The 26,538-nt window shown below is 40.9% G+C and overlaps 3 protein-coding genes across 4 annotated transcripts; 2 read left to right on the forward strand and 1 right to left on the reverse strand.

The window, feature by feature from the left end:
- The first annotated feature begins 2,824 nt into the window (after nucleotides 1-2,824).
- Nucleotides 2,825-4,155, forward strand: LOC136411417 (solute carrier family 66 member 3). Its single transcript, XM_066393973.1, has 4 exons — nucleotides 2,825-3,185; nucleotides 3,240-3,462; nucleotides 3,515-3,635; nucleotides 3,824-4,155. Exons 1-4 carry the CDS (start codon nucleotides 3,016-3,018, stop codon nucleotides 3,970-3,972), a joined length of 663 nt encoding a protein of 220 aa, XP_066250070.1. The 5' UTR covers nucleotides 2,825-3,015; the 3' UTR covers nucleotides 3,973-4,155.
- Nucleotides 4,156-4,574: 419 nt separating this feature from the next.
- Nucleotides 4,575-26,527, forward strand: LanA (laminin subunit alpha). 2 transcript variants are annotated; one of them, XM_066394460.1, is made up of 55 exons: nucleotides 4,575-4,819; nucleotides 5,329-5,475; nucleotides 6,110-6,346; nucleotides 6,607-6,777; nucleotides 6,828-7,041; nucleotides 7,109-7,318; nucleotides 7,369-7,641; nucleotides 7,695-7,832; nucleotides 8,036-8,146; nucleotides 8,221-8,382; nucleotides 8,432-8,566; nucleotides 8,926-9,043; nucleotides 9,094-9,299; nucleotides 9,352-9,461; nucleotides 9,512-9,937; nucleotides 10,034-10,246; nucleotides 10,317-10,625; nucleotides 10,675-11,005; nucleotides 11,055-11,212; nucleotides 11,265-11,421; nucleotides 11,472-11,711; nucleotides 11,765-11,924; nucleotides 12,068-12,269; nucleotides 12,559-12,739; nucleotides 12,795-12,974; nucleotides 13,027-13,228; nucleotides 13,306-13,430; nucleotides 13,490-13,608; nucleotides 13,664-13,791; nucleotides 13,843-13,967; nucleotides 14,020-14,325; nucleotides 14,573-14,722; nucleotides 14,780-15,006; nucleotides 15,055-15,179; nucleotides 15,232-15,437; nucleotides 15,496-15,784; nucleotides 21,087-21,587; nucleotides 21,641-21,881; nucleotides 21,944-22,118; nucleotides 22,173-22,414; nucleotides 22,468-22,601; nucleotides 22,649-22,957; nucleotides 23,011-23,221; nucleotides 23,359-23,548; nucleotides 23,601-23,743; nucleotides 23,791-24,104; nucleotides 24,183-24,430; nucleotides 24,493-24,576; nucleotides 24,629-24,774; nucleotides 24,950-25,192; nucleotides 25,247-25,486; nucleotides 25,542-25,649; nucleotides 25,707-25,818; nucleotides 25,874-26,041; nucleotides 26,097-26,527. In XM_066394460.1, exons 1-55 carry the CDS (start codon nucleotides 4,595-4,597, stop codon nucleotides 26,360-26,362), a joined length of 11,091 nt encoding a protein of 3,696 aa, XP_066250557.1. In that variant the 5' UTR covers nucleotides 4,575-4,594; the 3' UTR covers nucleotides 26,363-26,527. The 2 variants fall into 2 exon arrangements, with proteins under 2 accessions (XP_066250557.1, XP_066250558.1); XM_066394461.1 differs by having other exon boundaries at nucleotides 4,580-4,819; nucleotides 24,171-24,430.
- LOC136411768 (RNA exonuclease 1 homolog) lies at nucleotides 16,195-20,073 on the reverse strand. The gene is made up of 6 exons (XM_066394462.1): nucleotides 18,654-20,073; nucleotides 18,348-18,577; nucleotides 17,732-18,271; nucleotides 17,491-17,678; nucleotides 16,737-17,433; nucleotides 16,195-16,687 (listed from the first exon to the last, which is right to left on the reverse strand). The coding sequence occupies exons 1-6, from the start codon at nucleotides 19,945-19,947 to the stop codon at nucleotides 16,385-16,387; spliced, it is 3,252 nt and encodes a 1,083-aa protein (XP_066250559.1). The 5' UTR covers nucleotides 19,948-20,073; the 3' UTR covers nucleotides 16,195-16,384.
- Nucleotides 26,528-26,538: the final 11 nt, after the last annotated feature.

Here is a 26,538-nt window from a genome sequence, read left to right on the forward strand (position 1 = left end):
CTGCGTGACGCTACACTTTTCATCTTGCCAATCTATTTCATAATTTTCCGTTAGATAAGGCTCCGATGGGAGAGGTCCTAAATTAGCACCTGAAATTAACAATGAAGTGACCAAATTCAGCGGTTAAATTAGGTTTACCAAGTGAAAGCTTGCTTATATACTGCACCACATGGAACCTTTACCTTAATAGGAATTTAGTTACATTTGCCTTGCAATGGTTGCACCAAACCTCTATCTAACTTGGACATCTTCACGCGATAAGACAATGGCAGAACAAGGGGAAAAGACAAATTGCCACAGACGGCCTTTAAATTATAAAAATGATTAATAGCGAGAGATTAGCAGATAATTAAAATGGCGAACGGAAGCTCGGGAAGTTACAAAAAGGCTGAATTAGTAATATATTTGGGATATGTTAATATGAGGGATGTGTGAAATAATAGCCTGGATGGTTATCGGATATGAAAATTATGCAGAAAAGCGCTCATACGCATGCTTTCGCAAGGTCGCAAGTGTAGCAAAAATGCTCTTCAATGATATCAGTAGATGCCAATTAGGTGTAAGTTTTTAAATTTAACTGCATTCTATTTAGGTACTGAGCGTACGGTACTTAATAAATGGGTATCTTAGGCATTTCAGTCAATGCCAATTTCTTTGCATTCCTTATTAGCTTAACGGTGTCTGTTTCCTAGTCGACTACACAAGAACTAAATTGATAAACATAATATCAAAACTGGTGAATGAAGGCATTTGACTTGCCGTTATTCTTACCTATGGGCGACTATTGATGATGTATCAATAAGCGTTTAACCGTTCTACAAATTTGAATTAGCTCCCCGCAGTCTCAGAACCGATGGAACAGGAATTTGATCTATTATCGCACATGGGAGTAATTTAGGGAAATGGTTTCACCGTCCACATCGGGCGAGAATGCAAAAATCGTACACAGGTGCGGTTACCAAAATAATTGATCCACTTCGCTGTTATGGTTCGATTAATTTATACGTGTTTAGCTTCGAAATTAAAAGCGAATTCGTTTACCGTTTTGTGTTCCAATAGTTTATGTGCAGAGCTTACGCATTGTTCCTCATCGGAGGAGATTAAGAACTGTTGATGAGGAATGCTCGGGTGCTAATAATGGCGTCATGGGGTGCAAGAAACTCGTCTTTGTTATGGTTATTTGGATGTATTATAAGAAAGAGTATTCGATACAGTTTGCGTAACCCAACGCGGATGCTGATTATATGATGAGCGATTAAGACGGTTAATTACGTCCAAAAACTAGGCTTCTATTATACCGGGGAGAGTGCGTATTTAATAGTTTATTGCGTATTATTAATGAAATGGTTATTAAATTGCCCGAACAAGCAAACGCCGAGGCGCAGCTACGGCAGTAACCCATTGCAGCACATTATGCCTCCCATAGAGTTCCTTCCGCTTGTGTTATTTATCTACGCCAACGTAAACAACAGCAATTTATTATTTATCAACGAAATTCGCTTTGTAACAAAATCTACATCTGTCGGTGACCCACATTCTTTACATGGGCAGTCACGTGCGACAGAACTATTACCCTTGATTTTTTCCCTTTTAACTCAAATATTTAATTTGGCGATGCTCTTTTCTAAATTCAACGAAGTCATCCGTTTTACTTTGTCTGGCAATAACGCCTCACACACAAACATGGATGGAAATGTACTCTGTTCTCAGTTGAAACCAACTGAAGGCAACCCTTTACCGAGGGCTCGAATGAACACACCTCCTAATTGCTAACGTTTCAGTTTAGTAAAAAACGGAAAATGGCAATGGTAAGGATCTGTATTGACAGACACAGTAAAACTTTTTGCAATTGTTGAGCATAACGGCACTTCTAAGCTGGAAAGCAATTTGGGTTCAAAAATTACAGCAAGTATGCTCTTTCCTGAAACTGAAGTCGTTACAATTAAGCCAGACGGTCGGGAAAGTGGTGGGATTGAAGCAATTGAAGAGGCGGTGATGAATTCTTAATGCAGCAAAATTCGTGTCCTCAACTCCCCGCTCAATTTTTCTAGCGAACATCACGTTTAATTATGCATTTATTTAAATGTAACGTACATTGATAATTCCAAATGGATAAAAGTGGTTTGCAAAAATTGGTCGTGCGAAAGCGACGCTTTTTGCCAAGAAGGCTTTGGAAACAATACAATAACGCTTCGGTTATCAGTATTAATGGCGTCTTCGAGCTTTCTGTCGCGTCGCACGCGAAAAATATCAAATTTTGACCGAACGTGTGGGAAGAGATTCGAAAGAGCTTTTGCGAACTTGAAGGTTAATGTCGTAGAAACGTAATGAGTGTTCATTCGACATTGTGCCCGGCGGAAAATAGGTAAAATCCCCCTATAAATATTCAGTTTAGTTTGACAATACCGGAAATATCGTATCGTTTATATTCGGGTTTTTGAAGTCGGACGACTATTGAGCAGTAAACCCAGATAGAGCTCAAATTGAATTTAATTAAAAGTTTTTCTTTTAGTGCGGAAAAAGTTAGAGGCGAACATGTGACTGGGCAGTGCAGTGCTCTGTGGAGCACTGCCAAATATCAATGTTTAATTAAAATTTTTAATATAAGGACAATTGTAGAATATTGCGTTTTAGATACAAAAAATCTTTGGAGCCTGTTCGCTGTTAGTCTAAGTTAATTAACGAGTCCATTTATTGTGTTAGGTTGCATTAATCGAGAACAGGTATCACGTGACTAGCAGCCTGCATTTCTGCATTAAAAATCACCTGACCATCTAGAGTTCATCAAAGAAAAAAATTCAATTAAAATTTTTGACGTTTGCAAACAAAAACAGCTGTTTGAAACGCCGGTTATAAGTAAAAAATCTAAAAATTTATTTATGAAAACACAATTTTCGTGATAAATATAAAAAATCATTCACATTATGAGAGCCGTGCTGTGACACTAAAAACCTGATAGAAATTCTACATCGTCTTTCAATAGAATCCAATTCCCACTTTTCATTTCGTCTCTTAATGGCAATTTCCATGGAGAAAACCAGTTATTTGCAACAGTTCGCCAACTTTCTGAGCATTGTAACCATCCTGATATGCTTCATCTTGAAAGTGCCCCAAATTCTGAAGCTTCTGAACGTAAAAAACGCTCGGGGGATAAATTTGGTTGGCTTGTTAATGGAGCTCACTAGGTAATGCACCTTGCCTGCTGATCTTTCACACCATCAAGAAAAATTTAATTGTAGCTACACCATAATGATGTCCTATAACTTCCGAAACGGCTACGCCCTCCTGTCATACTTGGAGTACCCCATTATCTTAATACAAGAATTGATTTTAATATCCCTAGTTCTTAAGTATAAAGACATGCTAGATATTTACTCATTTTTTGCGGCTGGGTTATACTTCTCTGTAGCTGCTAGTTTTCTAATTGGAGTAGTGCCTTTAGGTCTCCTGGCCTTCCTTGTGGTTAGTCATTTGAAAAAACAATGTTTTTTTTCTTTTATTTGATACATTTTAGCCCCTTTGTACTCCCATAGGAGCCAGCTCAAAGGTAGTGCAACTTGGGGAGATTTTGAGGTCCAAAAATGCTCAGTCGGTCAGCATTTTGACATGGCTAATTTCTACCTTCACTAATTTTAGTAAGTATATTGGAAATTTTTGGTTTTGTTAAGAGCACATTTAATAAAGTGTTTGCCTCTTATCTGATATTGCTTTTGCATGTAAAACTTCAGTTTTATTTAGTTTTAGTGACATTATCCCTATCAGTAAATCTGGGCATTTTCATGTAAATGTAATTTCTGCAACAATAGCTTTTTTTTGTTTTCAGCAAGGGTCTTCACAATAATCATGGAATCTGCAGATCTCACTTTGTTGTTGAACTTCGTCATAAATACAGTTTTGAGCACTGCAGTAATGGTTGCAGCAATAGTGTATAAGAACCCAAGCAAGCATATTGTCGAGAAGAAGGCAGAGTAGACAATTGAAGGACGTGTTCTTTGTAAATATGTAAAATGTTTCTTGGTGCCAAATAAATGTTAAAAGTCTAAGTATTAGGCTTAGCACTCAGTAAGTTCTTAACTCTATTGCAGTAAAGTTGGATTTATTTTATTTATTGTTAAACTTGAGATTTTTATTAAATTTAGATTGTTTGTTGCATTACACAGGTTTGTTTTAATTGAGTCTTTAAGGGAGATCTGAAGATATAAATTTCTGGGTAAGCTCATTGATTTTTACATTTTTGAGCTTCTAAAACATGAGCTTAAATGAAGTTTTATAACCTATCTGTCGATATACAGAATTTTATGATTTATCTCGAAATTTCTACTATCTTTTGTTGACATAATGGCGGAGCAATTGTTACAAAGTGTCCTTGAGCCAACATCGGAATCTCTCCGATCCGTCCCTGTCTACGCTACCACGATACCCCGAAACTTTTAAACATTTCGCAACCGAAATCCCGACTCAAACGCCCAAGAGCACGGGATTCGAAGAAAGAACGCTTTGAACCACTCGATTCGGCCTGGTACCGCAGTCGTACCGCGACTTCCCGTGTCGGCGAACGTTGCTCAAATCCGAACTAAAAAAAAAAGAATTCAAAATGAGGCTCCCGAAGCCCTTGTGGCTTGTGGGACTTGTGGTGTCTTCCTTGTTGCAACTGACGAAAAGTGAAACTCTGACGCCCCCGTATTTCAACTTAGCCGAAGGGAAAAATATATCTGCAACGGCTACGTGTGGGGTTGATACCGAGGGACCGGAGCTTTATTGCAAATTGATTGGGAGCAATTCGGATAATGAGCCTACGGTTAATGTGATCCAAGGACAGGTGAGCATCGGGGAATTTCATGAATTATCTTAAGCCACCTAATAAGAAAAAAGTTCTTCTGCCCAAAAATCCACACCATCGTCTTTAAAACTATAAATATCCAGATTTTCCAGTTGTATGTGTTATAGTCACGTTTACGACTGTTTGAGTGTATTCTATAAATAAGTAAACAAACATAATTTCCGGCTTATCTGAATTAAAAAGAATTTTCCTGTAGATTCTCAATTTTAACGAAATTAGGATTTTATCGACGGTTACTCATAATTTCCATAAAATACAATCTGAGGCAAGTGGCCTTATCAATTTCGTTGAACCCAGACTAAGTTTAGTTGACAATTTGATAATGAAATTCATTTCTCTCTGCCCTAATAATTATTGACCTCTAGAAAGACCTTCAGATTATTATTGAAGACTTTTTTACCAGGGGCAGCTACGAATTACCATTTAAACCACCTTCAATCAATAAACCCACGAATTTCTTCTTAACGCCCTCAATGTTTTTATTACAGTATTGCGATTATTGCGACCCAAACACACCTGGGAAGCACCATCCACCTGAGCATGCGGTAGATGGCAAAGAAACCTGGTGGCAGAGCCCCCCTCTCTCAAGGGGTATGAAATACCAAGAAGTCAATTTGACCATTGATTTGGGGCAGGTAAGAACCTCGACCACCTGTTTGGTAGTCGTAACTTTGTTGAGCCCCAAATGGGTTGGAAACATGTGTAAACCAGATGTCTTAAATTTTATGTCACAAAGAACGCCGGTCGAAAGCAATTCTGTTGGGTCAATTACATTGCTACAAAAGCAGTGATGTCATTCATTAAATAATTCAGTAATAAGCATATTTTGTGCTGCTCAGCGCAGTGTCATTTTTCTGTGCTAATGCAATGAATTAGGGACATTGTATTGACTAATTGGCAAAGACTCCATTCTGTGTTCTATAGTTCTATAAATAAAATTTTGTATATACAAATCGCCTCATATAAGCCATTAGATCATCGTCTTTTGGGGGATAGGCCATGAAGCTCTATTTGTTTATTTAACATTTCTGGTAGCTACAAAGGAGTTCTGCCATTAAATAAGATACAGTGCGCCTACATTTTCAATCAGGAAATGTTGATTAATAAAGTTCAATGAATGACGATTTAATGATTTTTTCCGCCAAAACGGCGATAAGACCGGAAACCTTCACCCACGATGAAGCTACAATAATAAATTTAATGTATGTCGCCTTTGATAAAACTTCGGAAGCATCAGATCAGATTGTCATTAGATGTTCTGTTATACAGGAATTTCACGTGGCCTACGTTTACATCTCTATGGCAAATTCCCCCCGACCTGGCTTATGGGTTTTAGAAAAATCGGCTGATTATGGCAAATCCTACACCCCATGGCAATACTTTTCTGACTCTCCCAGCGATTGCGATTCGTACTTCGGAAAGGAGACGCTACAGCCTATTACCAGGGATAATTCCGTCATTTGCACCACTGAATACTCAAAGATCGTACCTTTGGAAGGGGGAGAGGTGAGTTGGAGTTATGATCGAAAACATTGATACTTATGTAGAGAAGAATTTACACATAAACGATGAAAAACGTCAAATTATACACTCTCGACTAAAACGTATTTAATATTTATTTCTTCTAGCGCACCACCCTATATATTATTAGTATTTTCAACTGCTCTAAAGCTTGGGAACTGATTTCTTTCTTATGTATAATATTCCCTATTTTGATTTTGTTTAACACATTATCTTACGGAATGTATCACAAAATCAATTTCTAGATCCCAATATCCCTGCTGAAAAACCGCCCATCGGCCTCGCACTACTTCAACTCCTCAGTACTGCAAGAATGGACCAGGGCCACCAACGTGCGTTTGCGGTTACTGCGAACCAAAAACCTTTTAGGACATCTCATGTCGGTTGCCAGGCAGGACCCCACAGTAACTCGAAGGGTGCGCGTCTTACTCCAAGCTAAATCTCAAAATGACCTCTTACTTTACAGTATTTCTACTCGATCAAAGACATAAGCATTGGGGGCCGGTGTATGTGTAATGGACATGCTCAAACTTGTGACATTCCTGACCCCGTAGATCCAAAAATTCTGATGTGTAATTGTAAGCACAACACTTGTGGTGCCAAGTGCAACACTTGCTGCCCTGGATTCGAGCAGAAAAAATGGCGGGTGTCCAAGTATGACGATCCCTTCAAGTGTGAAGGTAGAATACGTTTTGATTTTGCTCTGCTCTGCTCTCACTATATTCATCTAACGTATGCATTTTGTAGCCTGCAATTGTTTCCAACACTCCAATGAATGCGTCTACGACCCAGAAGTGGATGCTAATAAATCCTCCCTGGATATCCATGGCAGATTTGATGGTGGAGGTGTTTGTTTGAACTGTCGGCATAACACTGAAGGAATTAATTGCAACAAATGCAGACCGACGTTCTACAGGCCGTTGTACAAGTCTTGGAATGAGACAGATGTTTGTTATCGTGCGTATGATAGGTATATTTTGACATAGTATTTCATTATATGATTTTAGCCTGCCAATGCGACCAACCCAACCTGACTGGCAACTGTGCCGAAGGCTCCGGCAAGTGCGAGTGTCGTAAAGAATTCAGCCCACCAGATTGCACGAGTTGCAGCTTTGGCCATTTTGGGTTTCCGGATTGCAGGCCTTGTGAGTGTTTCATCAACGGAACTTTCAACCAACAATGCTCCAAAGACGATGGGATTTGTAACTGTAAGGAGAACTTCGGAGGGAACGATTGTAAAGAGTGCGCTCCGGGGTATTTTAATTTCCCGGAATGCAAACGTGAGTGTATATACAAGGTTTTAATTAAGGATAATTTCGTGGGTTTCTTTCAGCATGTGGGTGCGATTCTGTGGGGTCTGACAGCAATGCCTGCCACCAGCAAAGTGGAAATTGTACTTGTAAAGCCATGTATGCAGGGGTCAAGTGCGATATGTGCAGAAACGGATATTTTGATTACCCCAATTGCAGGTGTAAGTGTTGACAGTGACTTTGGATACTACTATAAAATTTCTTCGGGAAAAAATTGCTGAAACAAGTCAAAACTCACGGGATTTGCATTAATTCTTATATAAAACCAAGTGATTGCAAAGTTCCGAGATTAGTGATAATTTGGACTTATACTATGTTGGTGGTTTTTTCATCATAATGTCAAGACTTGATATCACTTTTTCAGATTGCAATTGCGACATTGAGGGTACTGAAGCAGAAATTTGCGATAAAATGTCCGGTAGGTGTATATGCAAAGAGGGCTATGGAGGGGAGCACTGCGATGTATGCACTCTGGGTAAGTAAAATAAGAATAGGTACAGGGTGCATGTATATTTTGAGAAATAGTTATGTAGAACGTGTATTTATTAGGATACTATGGGTACCCGAACTGTCGACCCTGCAACTGTAGCAAAACCGGCTCGCTCACGGCAACCTGCAACGTCGCCGGCAAATGTGATTGTCTCGGAAATTATGCAGGACGTACCTGCGATCAGTGCAGTCCCGGGTACTTCAATTATCCCGAATGCAGACGTGAGTTTTTTAATAATAATTTGTGAGGATTTTGAGGTTATTTTTGTAGCTTGCCAATGCGATCTTCATGGTACTCATGGTCTGTCCTGTGACCGAGATGGCAAATGCGAATGCCACAGCAACTTTGCCGGGCAAAAATGCGATCAGTGCAGGGAGGGATTCTACAATTACCCAATATGCGAAGGTGCGTCATAAATTTTATTATTGAAATATGGCGGTAACAGACTTACTATGATTCTGTTTTTTTGGTTGTCAAATCATTAATCATCCAGGTTATTCATATGGGTTTGCATGACGATTTTTCACTTAACAAGGAATAAATCATGTAAGAAATATGTGGAGTTCATTGGCGTAGCTGTTAGTTTCTTGAGGCATGTTTTACAAAAGATGTATAATATAAAAATGAGTGTCTGGCCCTATCACCTGATCCTTATAGTCATAAAAGTGTTTGCAAGATTTGTCACTTAAAGATAGACCAATGATGACATGTTCGATATTTATCCGCATAGCAACATCACATCCGTTAAAATGTTTGATTGTTAGATTGCAACTGTAATCCTGCTGGGGTGGTAGCAAGTTTTGCCGGATGCGGATCAGTTCCCGCTGGAGAATTATGCGAGTGCAAAGAACGAGTAGAGGGGCGCATCTGCGACAAATGCAGGTAAAAAATTTGATTACAGCAAAACCTTCTTTAGTCAATCTTGGTTAAAGGCCTCTTTACTGGAACCTGAACCCAAATAATCAGCACGGCTGCGAGGAGTGCAACTGCAGTAGAGCGGGCGTTTTAGGCGGGATTGCTGTTTGCGATACCGAGGATGGTCAATGTGTCTGCAAACCTTCGGTGATCGCCAGAGGCTGTTCCGATTGTGCCGATGGTACTTATAATTTGCAGGAGGATAATCTTTTCGGATGCAGCGGTGAGTGTCCTTTAAAAATTCACACCAAGAACATTTAATAATATTTCCCAAGATTGCGGCTGTGACGTTGGAGGTTCTATAAGTAGCATTTGCAACAAAACCAGTGGGCAGTGCTTGTGCCAGTCTAGAGTGACTGGGAAAACTTGCAAGGAACCTTTACAGGTACTTTTCGATCTTATATGCACAGCGATTACCATTAGCTTAATTTAAAGGCGCACTATTTCCCGACTTTATATCAATACCAATATGAGGCGGAAGACGGTCATTCTCCCGAAAACTACAGGGTACGCTACAATAACGACGAGAACCTATTCAAAAATTATTCCTGGAAAGGCTACGCGGTGTTCTCCACTAACTTACAGCGCGAGGTGGTCCAGGATATTTACATCTACAAGCCGTCCCTGTATAGGATGGTCCTTAGGTTCCTTCACCGGAACCCGTATACTGTAATTGGTGGCATTAAAGTGACTCCGGACAATCCAAACGACAATGAGCAATATCTAAAAGTACAGTTCAAAAACTCTTCCGAGCCGATTTTCACCACGGTGTCCGGGGAGACGGGCATCGCTCCATTACCGCTGGTGTTGAACCCGGGAAGGTGGAGTGTGACCATTACCGTCAACGACAGTCTTTTGCTGGTGGGTTTGAATTACTATTGTTAGTTCAACGTTCTTTTCTTTCACTGTCAAGATTATTTCAATAATTTTTGAGAAATGTTACTGTTTCCCCTTTAGGATTATTTCGTGCTGTTACCTGAGGACTTTTACTTGGCAACGATACTCAACCAGAAAGTGGAGACTCCTTGCACATTCAATCAAACCGGTTTGTGCAGATCCTTCAGCTACCCAAATATCACCTTCTATGATAGGGTATTCGGTGTGGGAGGTTACATCCCTAATGGGGACAAATTGGGATATCCGATCCAGGAATATTACACCAATACTGAGGTAAATTTTCGAGTATTAAGGTTTCATCAGTAAAATTATTGTTTTTCTGGATGTTTCTCCCGTTATACAGCACTTGCACGCAATGGATATTTACAACAAGGTTCCCCTGCTCAACTCCAACCAGTTCCAACTCTCTTTCAACGTAACTGTGGCCAAACCTGGACCCTACGTTATTCTGATAAATTACGTGACTCCTTTGGATGACTTACGCACCCATAAAGTAGACGTAGCAGTGCATGCCAAGAATAGAGAGAAACCTGGAAAGGTAGTTTTCTATTCGTGCCCTTTCAACCCAACCTGTAGGCAGGTGGTGATCGATAATGCAGGGGGGGTAGGAGTGTTTGAAGTGGACGAAAACTTTTTAACTGTAGATTTAAAGGTATTTTTCTTGTTTCACAGGGGGTAGTTATTAATGGGGAATTTTTCAGGGAGAGACAAGCAATATAGGCGTGCACTCGATCTATTTGGTGCCGTTCGCAGACTGGTCCTTGGATTATATAAAGCCGAAACCGGTTTGTGTGAGAAAGGACGGTGATTGCATTGCCTCATCCTTTAGGAACCCTCCAGAAACCAAAAAAATCCAATTCGAACAAGATGTAGAGACCGAGTTGGCTAAAAACAGACCGCAAGTATTGCTGTACAACAACAACAGCTTTGTCTGGTTGAATATGGGCTATCCCACGATAGATATGAGGGGCAAAGTACCCGAGCCGGGTTTCTACACCTTCGTTTTGCACTATTATCAGCCAGATTTTCCTGGTAAGCATTGACATTTTGGGAAAACAGTGGTTATTAATGTTCATTACAGTGTTTTATTTGGATGTGATAATACAAAATGGGAAGTTCTATGAGGCCAAAGTGCCAGTGGAGCATTGTCCCTCTTTGTCCGGCTGCAGGTCGCTTATCACTCAAGGCAACAGAAACAACAAATTTGATTTACTAGAGAATTTTATGATCAGTTTCAAGGTTTGTCTCATTTGGTACTAAATTGGTTTAATATATTCATTTATGTATACAGGAACCAGATAACAAGAACGTGTATTTGGACTATCTCCTGGTGATTCCCGCGGATTTGTACGCGGACCGGCACTTAGAAGAAGAAGAGCTGGACCGCACCGGAGAGTTTATTTCCACCTGCGGCAATAACCACTTCAACATAGACACGAACCATCAAGGCAAGTTTGCTTAAATGCGTATAACTTCTTTAATAATTTTTTTCTTTAAGGTTTCTGCAGAGACTCAGTGTTTTCCATTACGGCCGCCCACAATACGGGGGCGTTGCCTTGTTTTTGCGACTATGCTGGTTCGGAGAGTTTCGAATGTGAGAAATTCGGGGGACAATGCAAATGTAAAAGTCACATCATAGGACGCCAATGCACGGACTGCAAGACTGGCTATTACGGGTTCCCAGAATGCAAACCCTGCAACTGTCCTAGGACCGCCGCTTATTGCGAACCTCAAACAGGTAAGTGGTGCGATTTTTCCTTTGATCAGATCTATTTTTTTATGTTTAAACAGGTCAGTGTATTTGTCCCACTCATGTTACGGGGGAAAAGTGCGACCAATGCGAACCCTTAACCTTCGGTTACGACTCTTTGATTGGTTGCCAGGAATGTGGTTGTAATCCTTTGGGGGTGAACGAGACGATGCAATGCGACTTGTTGAACGGAGCCTGCCCGTAAGTAGCCAGAAAGAATTATAAGAATTATTATATTGCCGTACCTTAAACACTTTCAAAAGCGCTTTCAACCTTAAATTTTTTTCAAAGTTTTCAATTTTGGCTAAAACTGACTTTAATATGGTCAATATTGTTTCTTGCAGATGTAAGGAAAATGTGTATGGGCGAACATGCGATAATTGCCAAGACGGGTTCCACACTTTCCCCTATTGTATGTCCTGTGATTGCAACGAGCACGGCACTGTCAGCGAGATTTGCGACAAAGTCACCGCCGAGTGTCTATGCAAGAAGCACGTAGTCGGATTCCATTGCGAGATTTGCAGGGAAGGTTCCTTCAATTTACAGGTAAGATAATGCTCACTGCAACCCGTACCAAACACCGTGGCCAAGCAATTTAGATAGTGTTAAGCAGAAAAGTACTGCGAGCTTCGGAATTTAGTTTGAGAGTTGATAGAAGTCCTCATTTCCTCTGCACTAAGCATTTACAGTCAAAGATTACGATTATATTTTGTATTTAATCTGGATAGGGTGGAACGGAGTCGAGGAAATTTTGGTTTTCTATGACTATATTTATATTCATTTGTAATACGACGATATAATGAAAATTTTAAGACGTTTTTCTGTAATATGATAGGATTCCAACCCTGACGGATGTACCTCGTGCTATTGTTCCGGCAAAGCCACCGTGTGTTACAGTGCCGACTATGTTAACGCTCCCATTTTCGATTTGAGCAATTGGACTTTGGTAGGTATTCAGGTAGTAAACGAGGTTTTGAACGTGGTTCCGTTGCCAGTTCGTTTAGAGGATGCCGGAGGTAAGTTCAGTTCCCTCAAAGACTAACGTTTAATTGCATTAATCTTGTCTTTTAGGAAATGGTATCGGCGCCGTGTTATCAGACTTAAACGACACAACCGTGTCTTACTTTTCGGCTCCTACGAGTTATTTGGGCAAAAAGCTGTCGTCTTACGGGGGATTTTTGCGCTATACCATTTTTTATAGTATCGGTGATTATGGGTCTGCGGTTAGCGGACCAGATGTTATTTTACAAGGTATTTGAGAAGAGATGTTGTTGTATCAAAATTGGGAATTTTTTATTATCAGGAGCAAACACCTACTTGACCTTCTCAAGTATTGAACAACCCCCTTCTGTGACTAAATACTCAACAAAAGTGGAGTTGATTGAATCAATTTTTGACACCCCCTCGGGAGATCAGGCCAAACGGGAGCATATTATGGAGGTTTTGAAGGATCTTAGAGGCATTTATGTGAGAGCCAGCTACTGGAGCCGAGGCGAAACTACGCGGTAAGTTTCTATTCGTGCAGTGGGTCAACATTGATGACATTTGGGAAATTTCCTGGTTTTATTCACTAATTGCATAGGTTAATCGATGTAACTTTGGATGAGGGGATCCCCAGACTTGACTATAACAGTAGGTATCCATTTGATCTGGATCCGCAGCCGCTGAGGTCTGTTGAGGAATGTAAATGCGAGCACAATTATCAGGGTAAAGTGGCATTGTCAAATTTATGTATTTTATATCTTGTACATTTCGGGAACTTCAAGGTCTTTCCTGCGAGGAGTGTTCGCCTGGTTTCTACAGAGTGAAAAATGGAGGCGCCTGTGTACCTTGTGACTGCAATGGACATGCTTTCGAGTGCGATGTTAACACTGGAATTTGCCTGGTAACTATCGTATTGCGACTTCTTCTTTCACTCATTTAAAGTGATTTTCAACCAGAATTGTCAACACAATACCCAAGGAGATCATTGCGAACTCTGCGATGTAGGTTATCACGGCGACGCCAGAGCTGGGACGCGTAATGACTGTTTGATTTGCGCCTGCCCGTTGCCGATAACCAGCAACAAGTAAGTGCTCATTCGTCGCAGAGCGAATGAACTTTAAGCCTCATTTCTCAGCTTCGCGTTCGGCTGCGACGTGAGTTCTGACGGAGAGCATATTAGTTGCCAGTGCAAAGAGGGCTACATAGGAGCCAGATGTCAATCATGTGCCCCTGGATTTTATGGCCTGCCAGAGCTGGCAGGTATGATTAAATCCCTTTTCAGGAAACAGTTATCTGCAGCTAATCTCTTTAGGCGATTATTGTAAGCCCTGTCAATGTTCGGGCAACATCGACTCGACAGATCCAGCATCCTGCCAATCCACCACAGGAAAATGTGTACACTGTCTGAACAATACTTTCGGAGAAGCGTGTGCTCTTTGTGCCCCAGGCTACTTCGGCGATGCTGTGGGACGCAAAGATTGTCAGTCATGCCTTTGTGATAAATTTGGTACTGAACGCTGTAATCACGTAACTGGGGAATGCGTCTGTAAGCCGAACGTGATTGGCGAGAAGTGTGACAGGTGTCTGGATGAGCATTATGGGTTCCAATCAGGATATGGTAAGTTTCGCCAAAAGAGTTGAAATTGACAGACCCTCATTATATTCTGGCTGTTTCCAATAGCATTTTTCGCTAGATATTATCTCCGATTCAATTTAATTAAAAGTATATTGAAATTTTAAGGTAACTAACAAAATTGAGTTTTCTTTGTATAACCTGTCAAACTTGAGACGATATTGCGACATATAACCGACTAAAAACCTTATAATTTTGGACCATTTTTTATCCATATTTTATATTTTTTTAGGTTGTGTGAGATGCGATTGTGGTCTAGCCTCCAACAGCAGCCAATGCGACGATGCTTCCGGACAGTGCATGTGCAAAAAGGGTGTCACCGGAAGGGCCTGCAACAGGTGCATTCCAGGCTACTGGAACTACACGGAAGACGGGTGCATTTGTCGGTGTTCTATATACAATTCCTCTTTTGTTTTTTGCATTAATTATTATTTTTTAGCGTGCGGCTGCAAGGGAGAGTATTCAGTGGGCGTGGGCTGCAACGCAGAGACCGGACAATGCGAGTGTATGCCTGGAGTAGTAGGAGAAAAATGTGATCAGTGTCCAGATAGATGGGTCTTCGTGCCTGAGGTCGGATGTCATGGATGCGACAATTGCCACCATGCTTTGTTGAACGAAACCGACGCCTTGGCAGAACTGATTGATCCAATTATAATAGAATTTGATGTAAGATTCCGTATAAATAATCTTACATTCCAGTAATGCCGATTTTAGTCTACACAATCCGGCTACTTCACGAGGCGCAAACTGGACAACATGAAAGAGCAGTTGGACCGGCTGAGAATGAAATTCGATGAAGTAGACCCGAAGCAGATTAGTCTTGCGGAGCTGATAGAAAAGTACTGACTTAAGGCACTTGTGAAACGTAAAAAATGTGAAATTTCTTCTTAGATTGGAGAGTTTGGAGCAAGACTCGAAGAACTTGAATCGCAAATCCAACTATTCGTTGCAAAACAGTGATGAAAGACGCGTAGAGGCCATGGACTTGAAAAACCGCGCTGAAGAGCTGTTTGACAATCTCTCTAAAGCTGAAGAAGAGTGCATGAGAGTGATTGAGGATATTGGACGGATCACTGGACAATTAAAAGAAGAAGCAGGTAAGGTTTAGTGTTTTTTTTTTAGTCATTTAAATGCAGGCACTTCAAATGTTTACAGGAAACGAGGTAGATAAAGCTCTGCAAGAAGGTCAGGAACTAGTGAAGGTCATCAAAGATTATAATTTGACGGAGCATGAAAAACTTGCCGAGCAACAATTGAAGAAGGTGGAAGAGCTGCAGAAAAACGTGACTGAGTACAAATTGCCTGTTGACAGGTTGGGGGAGGACATTGAGGACATTAAAGGCGGAATAAAGCAGTTCAACGATAAGTTGGATGATCTGTATAACCACACGCAGTACTCGCTGAGCACTGCCAATGATGCCATGAAAATTATCAGTAGAAGCGGGTAAGTACTGAAAATTTGATATCCAATATCTCAAGAGTAAAGCAAGTACTTTAAAAAATAGCTCAATAATGTTTGTTTTGATGAGCTGTATAAACCGAATTGTAATGTTCCTAATTGTTTTCGAGATACAGGGTTACATTAATATGTATTATATTCGCGATTTTGAAGGCGATGAAAATTTAAGGTAACGCGTGAATACAGTTTGCGTTTTGGCTGTTCAACAAAAAACTCTTTAGGATGAGACGTTTATGATTTTCAAAGAAGAGAAATTCGCCTTATTGCCACGTAAATTATTCAGATTTTTCATAAGGAGAATCGTTAGAATTTCACTAGTTAAATACTCTCCTTTAGGCGTGGAACAATAAAACAGGTAAGAAACCCAATGAGACGCAAAAATCATCACAAGAAAGTAAATAAATATGGTTTATATCTTTACAAAAAAGAAAAACAAGTTGTATTCAGCCTTAAAACATTCATTTTAACCCAAAATCCTTACGTCCATATCAGCAAAACATCGTTCTCACTATCTCACTACCACTTACTCGCTGTCTGAACTCCAAGAAAAAAGTAAACGAACCCAACACAATTCCATTATTTTCCTCACTTGGTTTTTACTTTCACCTTCAAATTCTCCTTCAACTTCCACTTGATCAACTCCATACAGGCAATTGCATCTTCCGCACTATCGTGCCCGGCCACGTCGTTCTGGATTATTTTTTTCAAGTATTCGCTGGCCAATGCGCGTAGCGCTCTCTTGTGCGGCAGTCCCATTTTATGAGGAAACAATACTGATGTGTCAATGATGTTCCCATGGACGATCTTCAACGCCTTCATGTCGCTCTCCAGGCTGTGCCCCACCAAGATCGTTTCAGAGTTGCACAGGTGCAAAATGTTCGCTTGAACCTAGAAATAAACGTTTGTGGAGTTGTTTAAGCATGTAGGGAAAATTTACTTGAAGAATGCTAGTACTAGTACGGTCCATTTGCTCCTTGATGATCCCCGAAAAGCGGGTATTATAATCAATGATGGGGTTAAGGGGTTTAACCAGGCTTTCATAGACAGTCTTGCAGTCCACGTCCACTATAGTCACTCGAGTCAGTTCCAGGCCTTTAGTTGTGTAGCACATTTCACAATCTAAAGCGTAGACCTGAGTGCTGCGAGGGTCCGAATCGCTTTCCGGCGATAGGGTCGTTTGAAAGCCTTCCAGAGTGTGGCTCAAAGTACCGTCAAAAACATGAGTATCGCTAGTAACGCATCCGGTGTCGTCGCTAGTCTTGCAGCATAAGAAAATCTGCTCCCCCTTGATGGTCCGCTTCTTCAGAGGGTGATACATGCACTCCTCTTCGAATAGAGACCACCCATCGTCGTCCACTTGATAGAGTTTACCGCATCTACTGCACTTACGATGATTATCATCGGCAATGGAATAATCTACTGCAGCGCGATTGTTAATGATGGTTTTGCCGCGCTGGTCGCCCTCCTTGGGGTAGCCGTGTATATCCAGCTCTTCTTCACTTAAAACCCATTTTTTCACGTGCTCGTAGAACGTTCTACCTTCGAAAGCACTTTCTTTTTTTGGCAATGCGCTCTCTCCACTTAAAACCGGGCCAAGGCCTTTGGTCTCTCGGTCGAGTAGCTCTTTTCTCAGTCTGAAAATGAAATTACCAAATCAAAACACAAAACAAAGATAATCATAATACATATACCTATTAACAGCCAGCATTGAGGAGTTCCTATAAGTCGCCAATACTTTGCATTTCTCATAGCAGGCAAATTCTTCATTTAAGGCTCTATTATAGGCATCCTCTTTCAAAGCATAAAGCTTTGAACACTCTTCAAGCATCATGGTCAGGAATCTTGTTCTCACATTAACAGGTAACTTGGATTTCTCAGCCTGGAATCCTCAAATCAATTGACAAAATCCACAAAAAGAATAGTAAGTAGTACCTGGAAAACATCAGGAACATCCTCAAGAGTATAATCAGGCACATGTGCTATGCGGCCCCCTTTCTGGGTGTGTGCCACAGTCTTTACATTCTGAAGACTCTGTTTTTTTATTAAAGATATCCGCTCTTTGGCCTTTTCGATCAAAGCTACGTTAGGAACTGCGGCGATTTTTTTTGGGATTTTCATTTGCGAAGCACCTGGCCTATGCACCCCATTGAGAATATCATCCACTACATTTGAAGGCGGTTTCGGACTCTCAGCCGCCAATTTTTGCTGCTGCAATCTCTTCAGTTTGTGAAGCCTTGCAGCTTCCAAAAGGCTTGAAGGCCTCTTGGGTTCCTGCATAATGCTTTTCACTTCTTTCATTATATTTTCCTGCTCTTTGCTGGCCTGAACCATTTTAGCTATTTTATACCGATTGGCCAAGATTTGACCTGGCAATAGAACAGTTTTTGATGGAGGCAGGGCTTTAATGAATTTTGACTGTGTAGTTATGTTCTCAGCTCCTGCATGAGCAGTTCTTTTCTTGCCTTGGCTTGTCTACATTGTTTGTGGAAAAAATCTCAAGTATTTGAAACCCAGAATGAAAATTTTGGATAAAGGCAAAAATACTTACCATTGTGTCTTCTATTGAGAGCTCCTTAGGTGCTTCTTCAAGTTTTGATTGAGGACTGATAGGTTTAGGTTTGTATTCACTAAAGATCTTGTAACATTCCCTTAGGGTTTCATCTTCATCTTCATAATCCAGATCAATATCTGAGGGCAGCAGTTCTGAATCCATTTCCATATTTGTGCATGATTGTGAGGCCACTGAGTTACTTTCCAATGTCTGTTTTTTCTTTTCATCTGCACAAATTATTGTATTTGAGTAATAATCACTTATTACTCAATTTGAGTATATAGGTGTAAATAACTATTATACCTTTCATGTCTTTGGATGGTTGTTTCACTGAGCTGTTTGCCTTATCTTTTTCCCTAATTTTCTCTTTAGTTTTATCCTTGTCTCTATCCTCACTATATTTGCTTTTCTTCTTGTTTTTATGCCTTTCTCTTGACCCACTTCTTTTCCTTGATTTGTGATTTGATGCACTTTTTTCCTGACTCCTGGAAGGTGATTTGGTTTTTTTGGAGCTTTTATCTTTCTGTTTGCTTCTACTGCGACTCCTCTCTCTTGTTTTTTCTTTTATACTTTTTGAAAGTTTCTCATCTTTTGAAACAAACTCAGAGCTGAATTCTTTTGAACCCGAATCTGAGCTGTCATGGCTTTCATTTCTATGATTCTTATCCCCACTTTTACTCTTGCTGGAGTGTCTCTCCTTAGAACTGTTTTTCTTTTCTTCTTTTCTATGTTTTTCTCTTTGACTACTTTTATGAGATTTAGTTTTATCACTATTGTGCTTGGAGTCTTTTCTCCTGCCTGAACTTGAAGAGGACTTTTCCTTGTCTTTGCTTTTGTCACTTTTTTTATCTGTGAGACTCTTATTTTCTACTGACTTTTTATAGGGTGTTTTATTCTCTGAAGTAGTCGAGTCAGGCTTTTCTTGTTTGTCTTCCAAATCTTTTTTAGTAGTGATTTTAATAACTGGTTTTTCTTTTGGCGTCTCTTCTTCATCTGAACTAAACTTTGGAGTTATCAAATCCTTGACAACATTAGACTGCAGCAAGTTGAGTTTCTTCTGCTCCTTCTCAATGTCTTGCTCAAGTTGAGTTAGTGCTGGAGGCCCCTCCTCTGAGTCATTAATGATATTGTCAATAAGATCAAACTCATTGGTCAAATCTTCAAAATTTATCTCAGACTGTAGAGGATCATAAATATTATTAGCAATATTTTCTTGTATGCCCTTAATGGCTTCTTGCTCCTGATCATTCTTTGTTGAGGCAACATCAGACTGCGCGGCAGAGCTCAGAATACTGAGAGGTGTGGGCTTATAAGTAGGTTTCTGGATTTTGATAGGTCGAACAGTTCTCTTTTGTTTAAAAGCCAAGTCTGGCACATAACTAATGGGTATATGGCTGCGGTTATTATGAATGTTGGCCAGTTCACTCTTGGGAGTCGGTTTGTATGTCGGGACCACATTTCTCGACGTTTCCGGGACCCCATCGTCGACGCACTCGTTTGGCCTCTTTTTGTGTCGGAAATGGCAGTAGGGACGGCCGCAGGTCGTGTTGTAAAACGGGCATTCTATGTCTTGGAAGTAGCCCTTGGTCGGCAGCATTATTTAAGCCCACTTTTCATGCTGGGTGTGTGGCTTGTTTGGGTTTTAAAAAATAAATTCTTGGAAAAGGAAATACGCAAACAAATACGAGAAACCTTTTCTAAAACTTAACCTCATTTGTCATTGTCAATGTTGTCATTAGTAACATTTGTGATAGGAATGAGCTGATAGGGATGTTTATTTACATACAGATATTAAAAACAATTTAGATACTTTTGGTTACCACGTAGATAATGTAAATAAATGAGATTGTGCCTAACGGAAGTCTCTATCAGTTCAATCCCATGCACATTTGGCAACCAAATGTGGAATATTTAATCACATTTCTTGAAATAATGACCTATCCTGAGCTTTATCATTATCGCTGATTTGACGAAATATCTGCTTTGTAAATTCTCATTAAATTCGATGGTTTTCTTTAGCCTTTGACCTGATATCCAAATGTCGAGGACAACATTAACAAATAAAAGATAAAATTTAATCATCATATTAATTTACAACGCATTCTCAGCTTCATTACCGCTCTCGTCGCAATAAGCATCGCCGCTAAAACACACGCTTCAAGCTCCTTTGCGACCATTGTCGTTGCTTAAGGGGCCTTATCTTCGCTCGACAACACCTTCACCGCAGGTCTTTCCCCGCAAATTGCCGAGGAGTTTACTATTCAGCCACATTCTCCTAAGCTTTATTCTCTTTGTTGGCTGGATTTTCCATCTTTTGCGCAAATAATTTAACAAATGGCCTATCACCAATTAGAAATTGGAGAATTGCAATTGTTGCGCTTTAATTGCGCGTTGTTCTGCTTCAAAAACATGTTTATGGAGATGTTGTATTTCTGGTGTTCCTTCTCGTACACTTTATTCTTAAAATACTGCAGATTATCGCGGACCAACTTGTGTAAATTCGCCTTACAGGTGTATGAATTCAGACCGTAGTAGAAGTACCAAAACTCCTTGAACTCATCTTCCAGATAATGGTACGCTGCACCATAAACCAATTGTTTGGCGAGTTTGGCTGCAAAACATGGTCCGGCCGTTCTGTCTTGAAGTTTATCACTTTTTAATATTTAAATATGTTGATGTAGTAACGTCCGAAAGTGTTGAAAAGATTTGAAATGAACTGATTTTTCTTCGCTTCAGCAAAGATCGTCTCAAAGGCAAAATGGAGAACATCCAAAATCAAATCGATCAATCTAAAGTGAATTTGGATACTGCCGAAGGCCTCCTGGCAAATGCTTCGGATCTACTGGAGGAATCAATAGGAAAGCTGAAGCAGCTGCAAGAGACTCCTGGAGAATTGGAGGCAAAAAACAACGAATTTAAGGCGCGCTTGGAGAAGAACCAAGAGGAAATCGATAGTATCAAAAATTTACAGCCGGAGGTGCAAGATCATGCGAGGGATCTGTCAATGAAAGTGCAAAACTTGGAAAACATTCTGGCGGACAGTCAGTTGGACTCTAGTGACGCCGTCAAGGCCGCCAGAGCTTACAAAGACATTGCAGAGGCTGTGAAGAGTGCCAGGAAGGCTGCGGAAAATGCTAAAAATGATACGGATCATGCTGCTGGAATACTGAATACAGTCCAAGAAAAGACTATGGAGACCGATTCCGAGTCAAGAGAGGCTTTGGATAAAGCTCACGAGTAAGTGTCTCTGTTTAGGAATATTGGCAAGATTATATTGAATTTTTGGGCAGAGTGAACGAGAAAATCACTAAGTACTTGAACCCGGCTCTGGAGGAGGCACTAAAGGCTTTTGGCCCCCTCAAACAACTCCAGGACAGTAACGATGGGATTCTGCGCGATATCGAGCAGATCTTACAGACAATAGAGCTACCGCCTCTAGATAAGAGGTTCAGGAATGCGTCCAATATGGCGGATAAGGCCATCACTTTCACCAAAACGGTGGACGAGCACGTAAATCAGTCTTTCAGCCAGGTTAGTTTAGGTTGCCACATAAACTAAGTTGAACTAACCTGAACTTTTATCTTTTTCTGCAGCTTCCAGAGGAAAAGTCCAAAGCAATCGGGCTGCCCCGTGATGTCGACGATATTAAAAGGAATATGGATCAGACCCAGACTCAAATCACAACGGTACATACAACGCTGCCTTTGGTGTTGGAAGGGGTGGAACAATTACCCGCTATCCAACGCAGGAGGAACGAGACCTCCGAGGGTAATTTCTAGTCGATTAAATTTTCAAGGTCTTGGGACTTAAATTGGTTTTTAGCCATTAAAAACCAAATTAATAAGCTGAGCAACCAAATCCAGCTAGCGAGAGACTTGGCGAACAGAGTGAAGGTGGGGGTCACGTTCTATTCGAACACCACGCTAGAGTTGAGAAATCCGAACAACATTGAAGACCTCACAACCAACACTAAAATCAGCGGATATTTCAAAACGAAGAAGCCCAACGGGCTGATTTTCTACTTGGGAAATCTCAATGGAACTAACTTGAGGAAAACCAAATCGGTATTAAATTTACTCTTCGTTCAATCAGAACCTCATTCACTTTTATATCATAGGACGACTACATGGCTTTGGTGGTGCAAAACGGCTACCCTGTGTTGAAGCTGGATATAGGAAATGGACCGGATCAAGTGATATTGCACAAGAAACATGTAGCTGATAATGTGTGGCGGCAGTTTATTATTGAAAGGTGGGTTTAACACAGTGATTTTTGGGTTAATCATCTATGCACTACAGGGTGGGAGATAACGCAACATTGAGCATCCGCGAAGAAGTAACGCGCGGCGACGACAATAAAACAGCACACAGGGAGGATATGATTTTCAGCGAGAATAAAACCCTTGCGGGTCACCACACCATCTTCAATTTGGACAAGGACAAGTCAAAATTATTTGTCGGCAGTTTCCCGATAAACTACGAGAAGCAAAAGGAGATTGACGTTAACTCTTTCGAAGGGGCTATTGAAGAACTAGTGATCGGAAATACTCCAGTGTCGCTCTGGAACTTCAAGGAAGGATACGAGAACAATCACGGGGCCATAGAGCGGTGAGGGTTACATTTCAGGTTAAGGGCGTTCGTTAATTTTTTGCATGCGACAGAGATAAGTTGGTGGACTTGCAACCGAGCACGGGACTCAGCTTTAATGGTCATGGCTACGCTATGGTGGACTCACGATCGATGCAGCTGAGATCAAAGTCGTCCATTGATTTGTTCTTTAAGACATTTGCCAGCGAAGGGCTGCTTCTGTTGGCAGCTAATCAGACGACTTTCGTCGCTCTTGAGCTGCGCAATGGGAAAGTTTTGTACCAGGTGAGCTGTTAAAGTTGAGATGAAACTTTTTTTCGAATTTCGTGATTACACAGGATGTATTAAATTACAGGAATTAAACCTTCCAGTACTTTTTCAATGTGACAACAATGAATTTAAATATTTCATTATTTTTCCAGTACAATCTGGGCAATGGCACCAAGAAATTCGCCTCCACCGAGCGGTACAACGACGGCCACTGGCACAAAGTGACGGCCACCAGAGACGGTCCAAGAGGCAAATTGCAGGTAGATAACGAGGACGTTATCGACCGGACTACGCCCGTGAGCGGAAACATGCTGGAAGTCGTCGGAACTATCGCATTTGGAGGTATATTTCCTGAGCTTTTATGATCTGATAATACTCTTGTTTTCGTTCAAAGGCTATCCACAAAAGCATAACTTCCCTGATGTCACGAATATCAAATTTGACGGATGCATTGACAATGTTACCATTACCGGAGAGGTCGTAGACTTACGTAATTATGTTAAGTCGTATGACGTTACCCCTGGATGCCCTGCAAAGGTAGTTATAGATGGTCTTTTTGGTGGATATTGACCATAATTTTCTAGTTCTCTCCGGTGGTTTCATTCAATAAATCGCGCCCCGGTTACGTGGGCTGGGATCGACTCTTAGTAGACAGCAACCTCAAAGTGTCGCTGCGGTTCAAGACCCCAGAGAAAGAAGGGTTATTGTTCTATGTCACTGACAGTGACCAAAGTAACGGTATGTCGCTGGCTCTGGTCGACGGACGCCTAAAGTTGATTAGTCAGAGAACCGCGTTAATGTCCAAGGAAAGCTTCAATGACAACGAATGGCATGTGGTGTCGGTGATCCACAACGAGACGTATTTGAGGATCGACTTTGACGATTATGACATGAAAGTGTAGGTTTCACTTATATATAATTTAGCAACGTAACAACCGAATATGGAAATTTGGTGCACTTGAAGATTTCTTTACAGAACTGATGATATTCCGCCTCCACTGCACATTCTATTCGCGGATATGTACGTTGGGGGATTGCCGCGCAAGATTGTTCCAAAAACGAACACTGTTGGGTCCTCAAAGCCCTTCCACGGGTGCATTGCCGATTTAACTGTAAACGGGAAGGTGAAAAACTTCGCCAATACCACTGATAAAGCATTCGAGATCTTAGGCAAGTGCATCTTGGACGTGGATTATTTACCCATGGATCCTTCAGTGCATCCACGTAAGCGTTTGCTTTTTTACGTAAAAGGGGAACTTCTCTTTTATACTTTTAATTAAATATAGTCCCATCGTTGATTCCCTTCCAAGAGGTCACGCTGCCCCCCCCCACATCCTCAGTGATAGTCACAGAGGATCCGTTTAGGGAAGGTAAGTGGTTTCAGCGTGTTCTTTTTCAGTAGACTATAAGGCTGGGTTTCAGTTAATTATAACAGAGGTGATGGTGGATTCGACGTTGCACCGAAACCTGCGCCCGAGCCAGCTCCAAAACCCGAAGAGCCACCAGTTGCGCCTATCACTATTGCACCTCGAGGACCCATCGCCCGGCTTTATCAAACCACGCCTAAGGTATTTTTTTCCACTCCTCTGATACATACACTACATTTCATAACACCTATATTTCCCCAGCAGCTTGTACAATAGCTCGCTCATTATTTAGTCATTAAGTTTTTGGCAAGAATGGTTTCGTAATCTTGTAGTTCCCTCTTTCTTGTGTGCTTCTCTTATAATTTAAATTGTTCAGCCGACGCAGGAAGGCTGTGCCCTCCCTGTTCGTCCCGCCGAGGAGGATCTTAAGCAAAATGGTCAGAGATTCGGAGCGCAGCCAGACAGTCGTTTGGAATACAACACTGCCCGCGGCAAATTCCGCAAGAGTTTCGAATTCAGTTTAGAATTCAAGACAAAAGAACCCAATGGAATTATTTTCTATGTCTCAGATGAGAATCAACACAAACACTTTGCTGCAGTATTGCTTCAGGAAGGCTATGTGAGATTGAAAACTAGTTGGTGATACAAAAATTATATGGTTATTTGATTTTAGGTGGTGTACACATTTAGAGGCGAACATGAGCCTTTAGTGCTACGATCGCAAATGACTTACAATGATGATTTATGGCACGTTGTGGAATTCAGCCGGGATGGAGCGGAAGGCAAACTGAGCATTGACCGAGGTACCCTCGATGGCAAGCTTTCACACAAGACACCTTCGCTTACCTTGCACGTACCGTTCTATTTGGGAGGAATAAATCGTGAACAATATGATAAAGTGCTTTCCAATTTGGTGAGAATCTAGCACGGCTGCTTATTATACCTATCAACTTATAACTTTACTTCAGAACATCACTGAGCAATTCCGGGGCTGTATCCGGAACTTCAATATGAACAATAAGCCCATGGAAGGTCCCAGACCATATGGAGTCATCCCTTGCTCGGACTACATTGAGGTAACATCATTTTAAAGGTGAAAATTAAAATATATCAAAGAGTGTCAATAACGTTAGATGGGAACTTTCTTCGGAGGCGGTTTTGACACTTTCATGAAACTCAAAGATCGCTACTTTGTAGGCGAAATGTTTAATGTGAAGATGGAGATTAAGCCTCGAGTCAATTCCGGTAAGTGATGGTTTTACCAATTGTTGCCACGATACGTGACCGAATTTGATTTCAGGGCTCTTGATAGCCGTACATGGCAAAAAGGACTACGTTGTACTGGAGATGGTGGATGGGCATCTCAGGCTTAACGTGGAGAACGGTCGGGGACCAGTAGTTGCAACGTACACACCACCAGGCAACAATAATTTCACTTTGTGCGATGGTCAATGGCACGAAATACAAGGTAACATTACATACAATTCTTAAAGTAAAATTAATCGCGATTAAATGTGCTTCAGCCGTGAAATCAAAGAACGTGGTTACCCTCTCTGTGGACAACGTTTTCACCGACCCCAAAATCGGATCTCAACAGTCAACATCGAGCGACACGGGTAGCGCCTTATTCTTGGGAGGACACAAATTTATCAAGAAAGTCAGAGGAATCAGTACGCGCATCCCCTTCATTGGCTGCATAAGAAATGTGTCTCTGAATAACGATCCTATAGACCTTTCTACTGCCTCCATTCAAGGTAATATTATGGTCGGAACTTGTCGTACGAATTAGCCACGTGTCTCAATAAATGTCGTAATAAAAGAAATGTAGTGTTTAAATAATTAATTGTAGTTATTTGTAGTGTGTCCTATTTCAGTTTTAAATTACCAGTGGAAAGTTGTCGCCGATATGTATAATGAATATCTTGCAATTATTTCTTCTGGACACGTGGTGAACGAAAATTTATT

This window comes from Euwallacea similis, chromosome 10 (assembly GCF_039881205.1).
Source record: "Euwallacea similis isolate ESF13 chromosome 10, ESF131.1, whole genome shotgun sequence".
In the NCBI taxonomy this organism is placed as follows: domain Eukaryota; kingdom Metazoa; phylum Arthropoda; class Insecta; order Coleoptera; family Curculionidae; genus Euwallacea; species Euwallacea similis.

What these genes read in the sequence shown, in the direction of transcription:
- LanA (XM_066394461.1), top strand. Translation starts at nt 4,595, where the DNA reads ATGAGGCTCCCGAAGCCCTTGTGGCTTGTGGGACTTGTGGTGTCTTCC. An exon ending in TTATCAGCCAGATTTTCCTG is followed by an intron (nt 11,006 to 11,054) that starts GTAAGCATTGAC and finishes TGTTCATTACAG; the next exon opens with TGTTTTATTTGGATGTGATA. An exon ending in CGGAACTATCGCATTTGGAG is followed by an intron (nt 23,549 to 23,600) that starts GTATATTTCCTG and finishes TTTCGTTCAAAG; the next exon opens with GCTATCCACAAAAGCATAAC.
- LOC136411417 (XM_066393973.1), top strand. Translation starts at nt 3,016, where the DNA reads ATGGCAATTTCCATGGAGAAAACCAGTTATTTGCAACAGTTCGCCAAC. An exon ending in GTCTCCTGGCCTTCCTTGTG is followed by an intron (nt 3,463 to 3,514) that starts GTTAGTCATTTG and finishes GATACATTTTAG; the next exon opens with CCCCTTTGTACTCCCATAGG. An exon ending in TTCTACCTTCACTAATTTTA is followed by an intron (nt 3,636 to 3,823) that starts GTAAGTATATTG and finishes TTTTGTTTTCAG; the next exon opens with CAAGGGTCTTCACAATAATC.
- LOC136411768 (XM_066394462.1), bottom strand. Translation starts at nt 19,947, where the DNA reads ATGCTGCCGACCAAGGGCTACTTCCAAGACATAGAATGCCCGTTTTAC. An exon ending in ATGTTCCTGATGTTTTCCAG is followed by an intron (nt 17,679 to 17,731) that starts GTACTACTTACT and finishes TGAGGATTCCAG; the next exon opens with GCTGAGAAATCCAAGTTACC. An exon ending in TCAATGCTGGCTGTTAATAG is followed by an intron (nt 17,434 to 17,490) that starts GTATATGTATTA and finishes TTTCATTTTCAG; the next exon opens with ACTGAGAAAAGAGCTACTCG.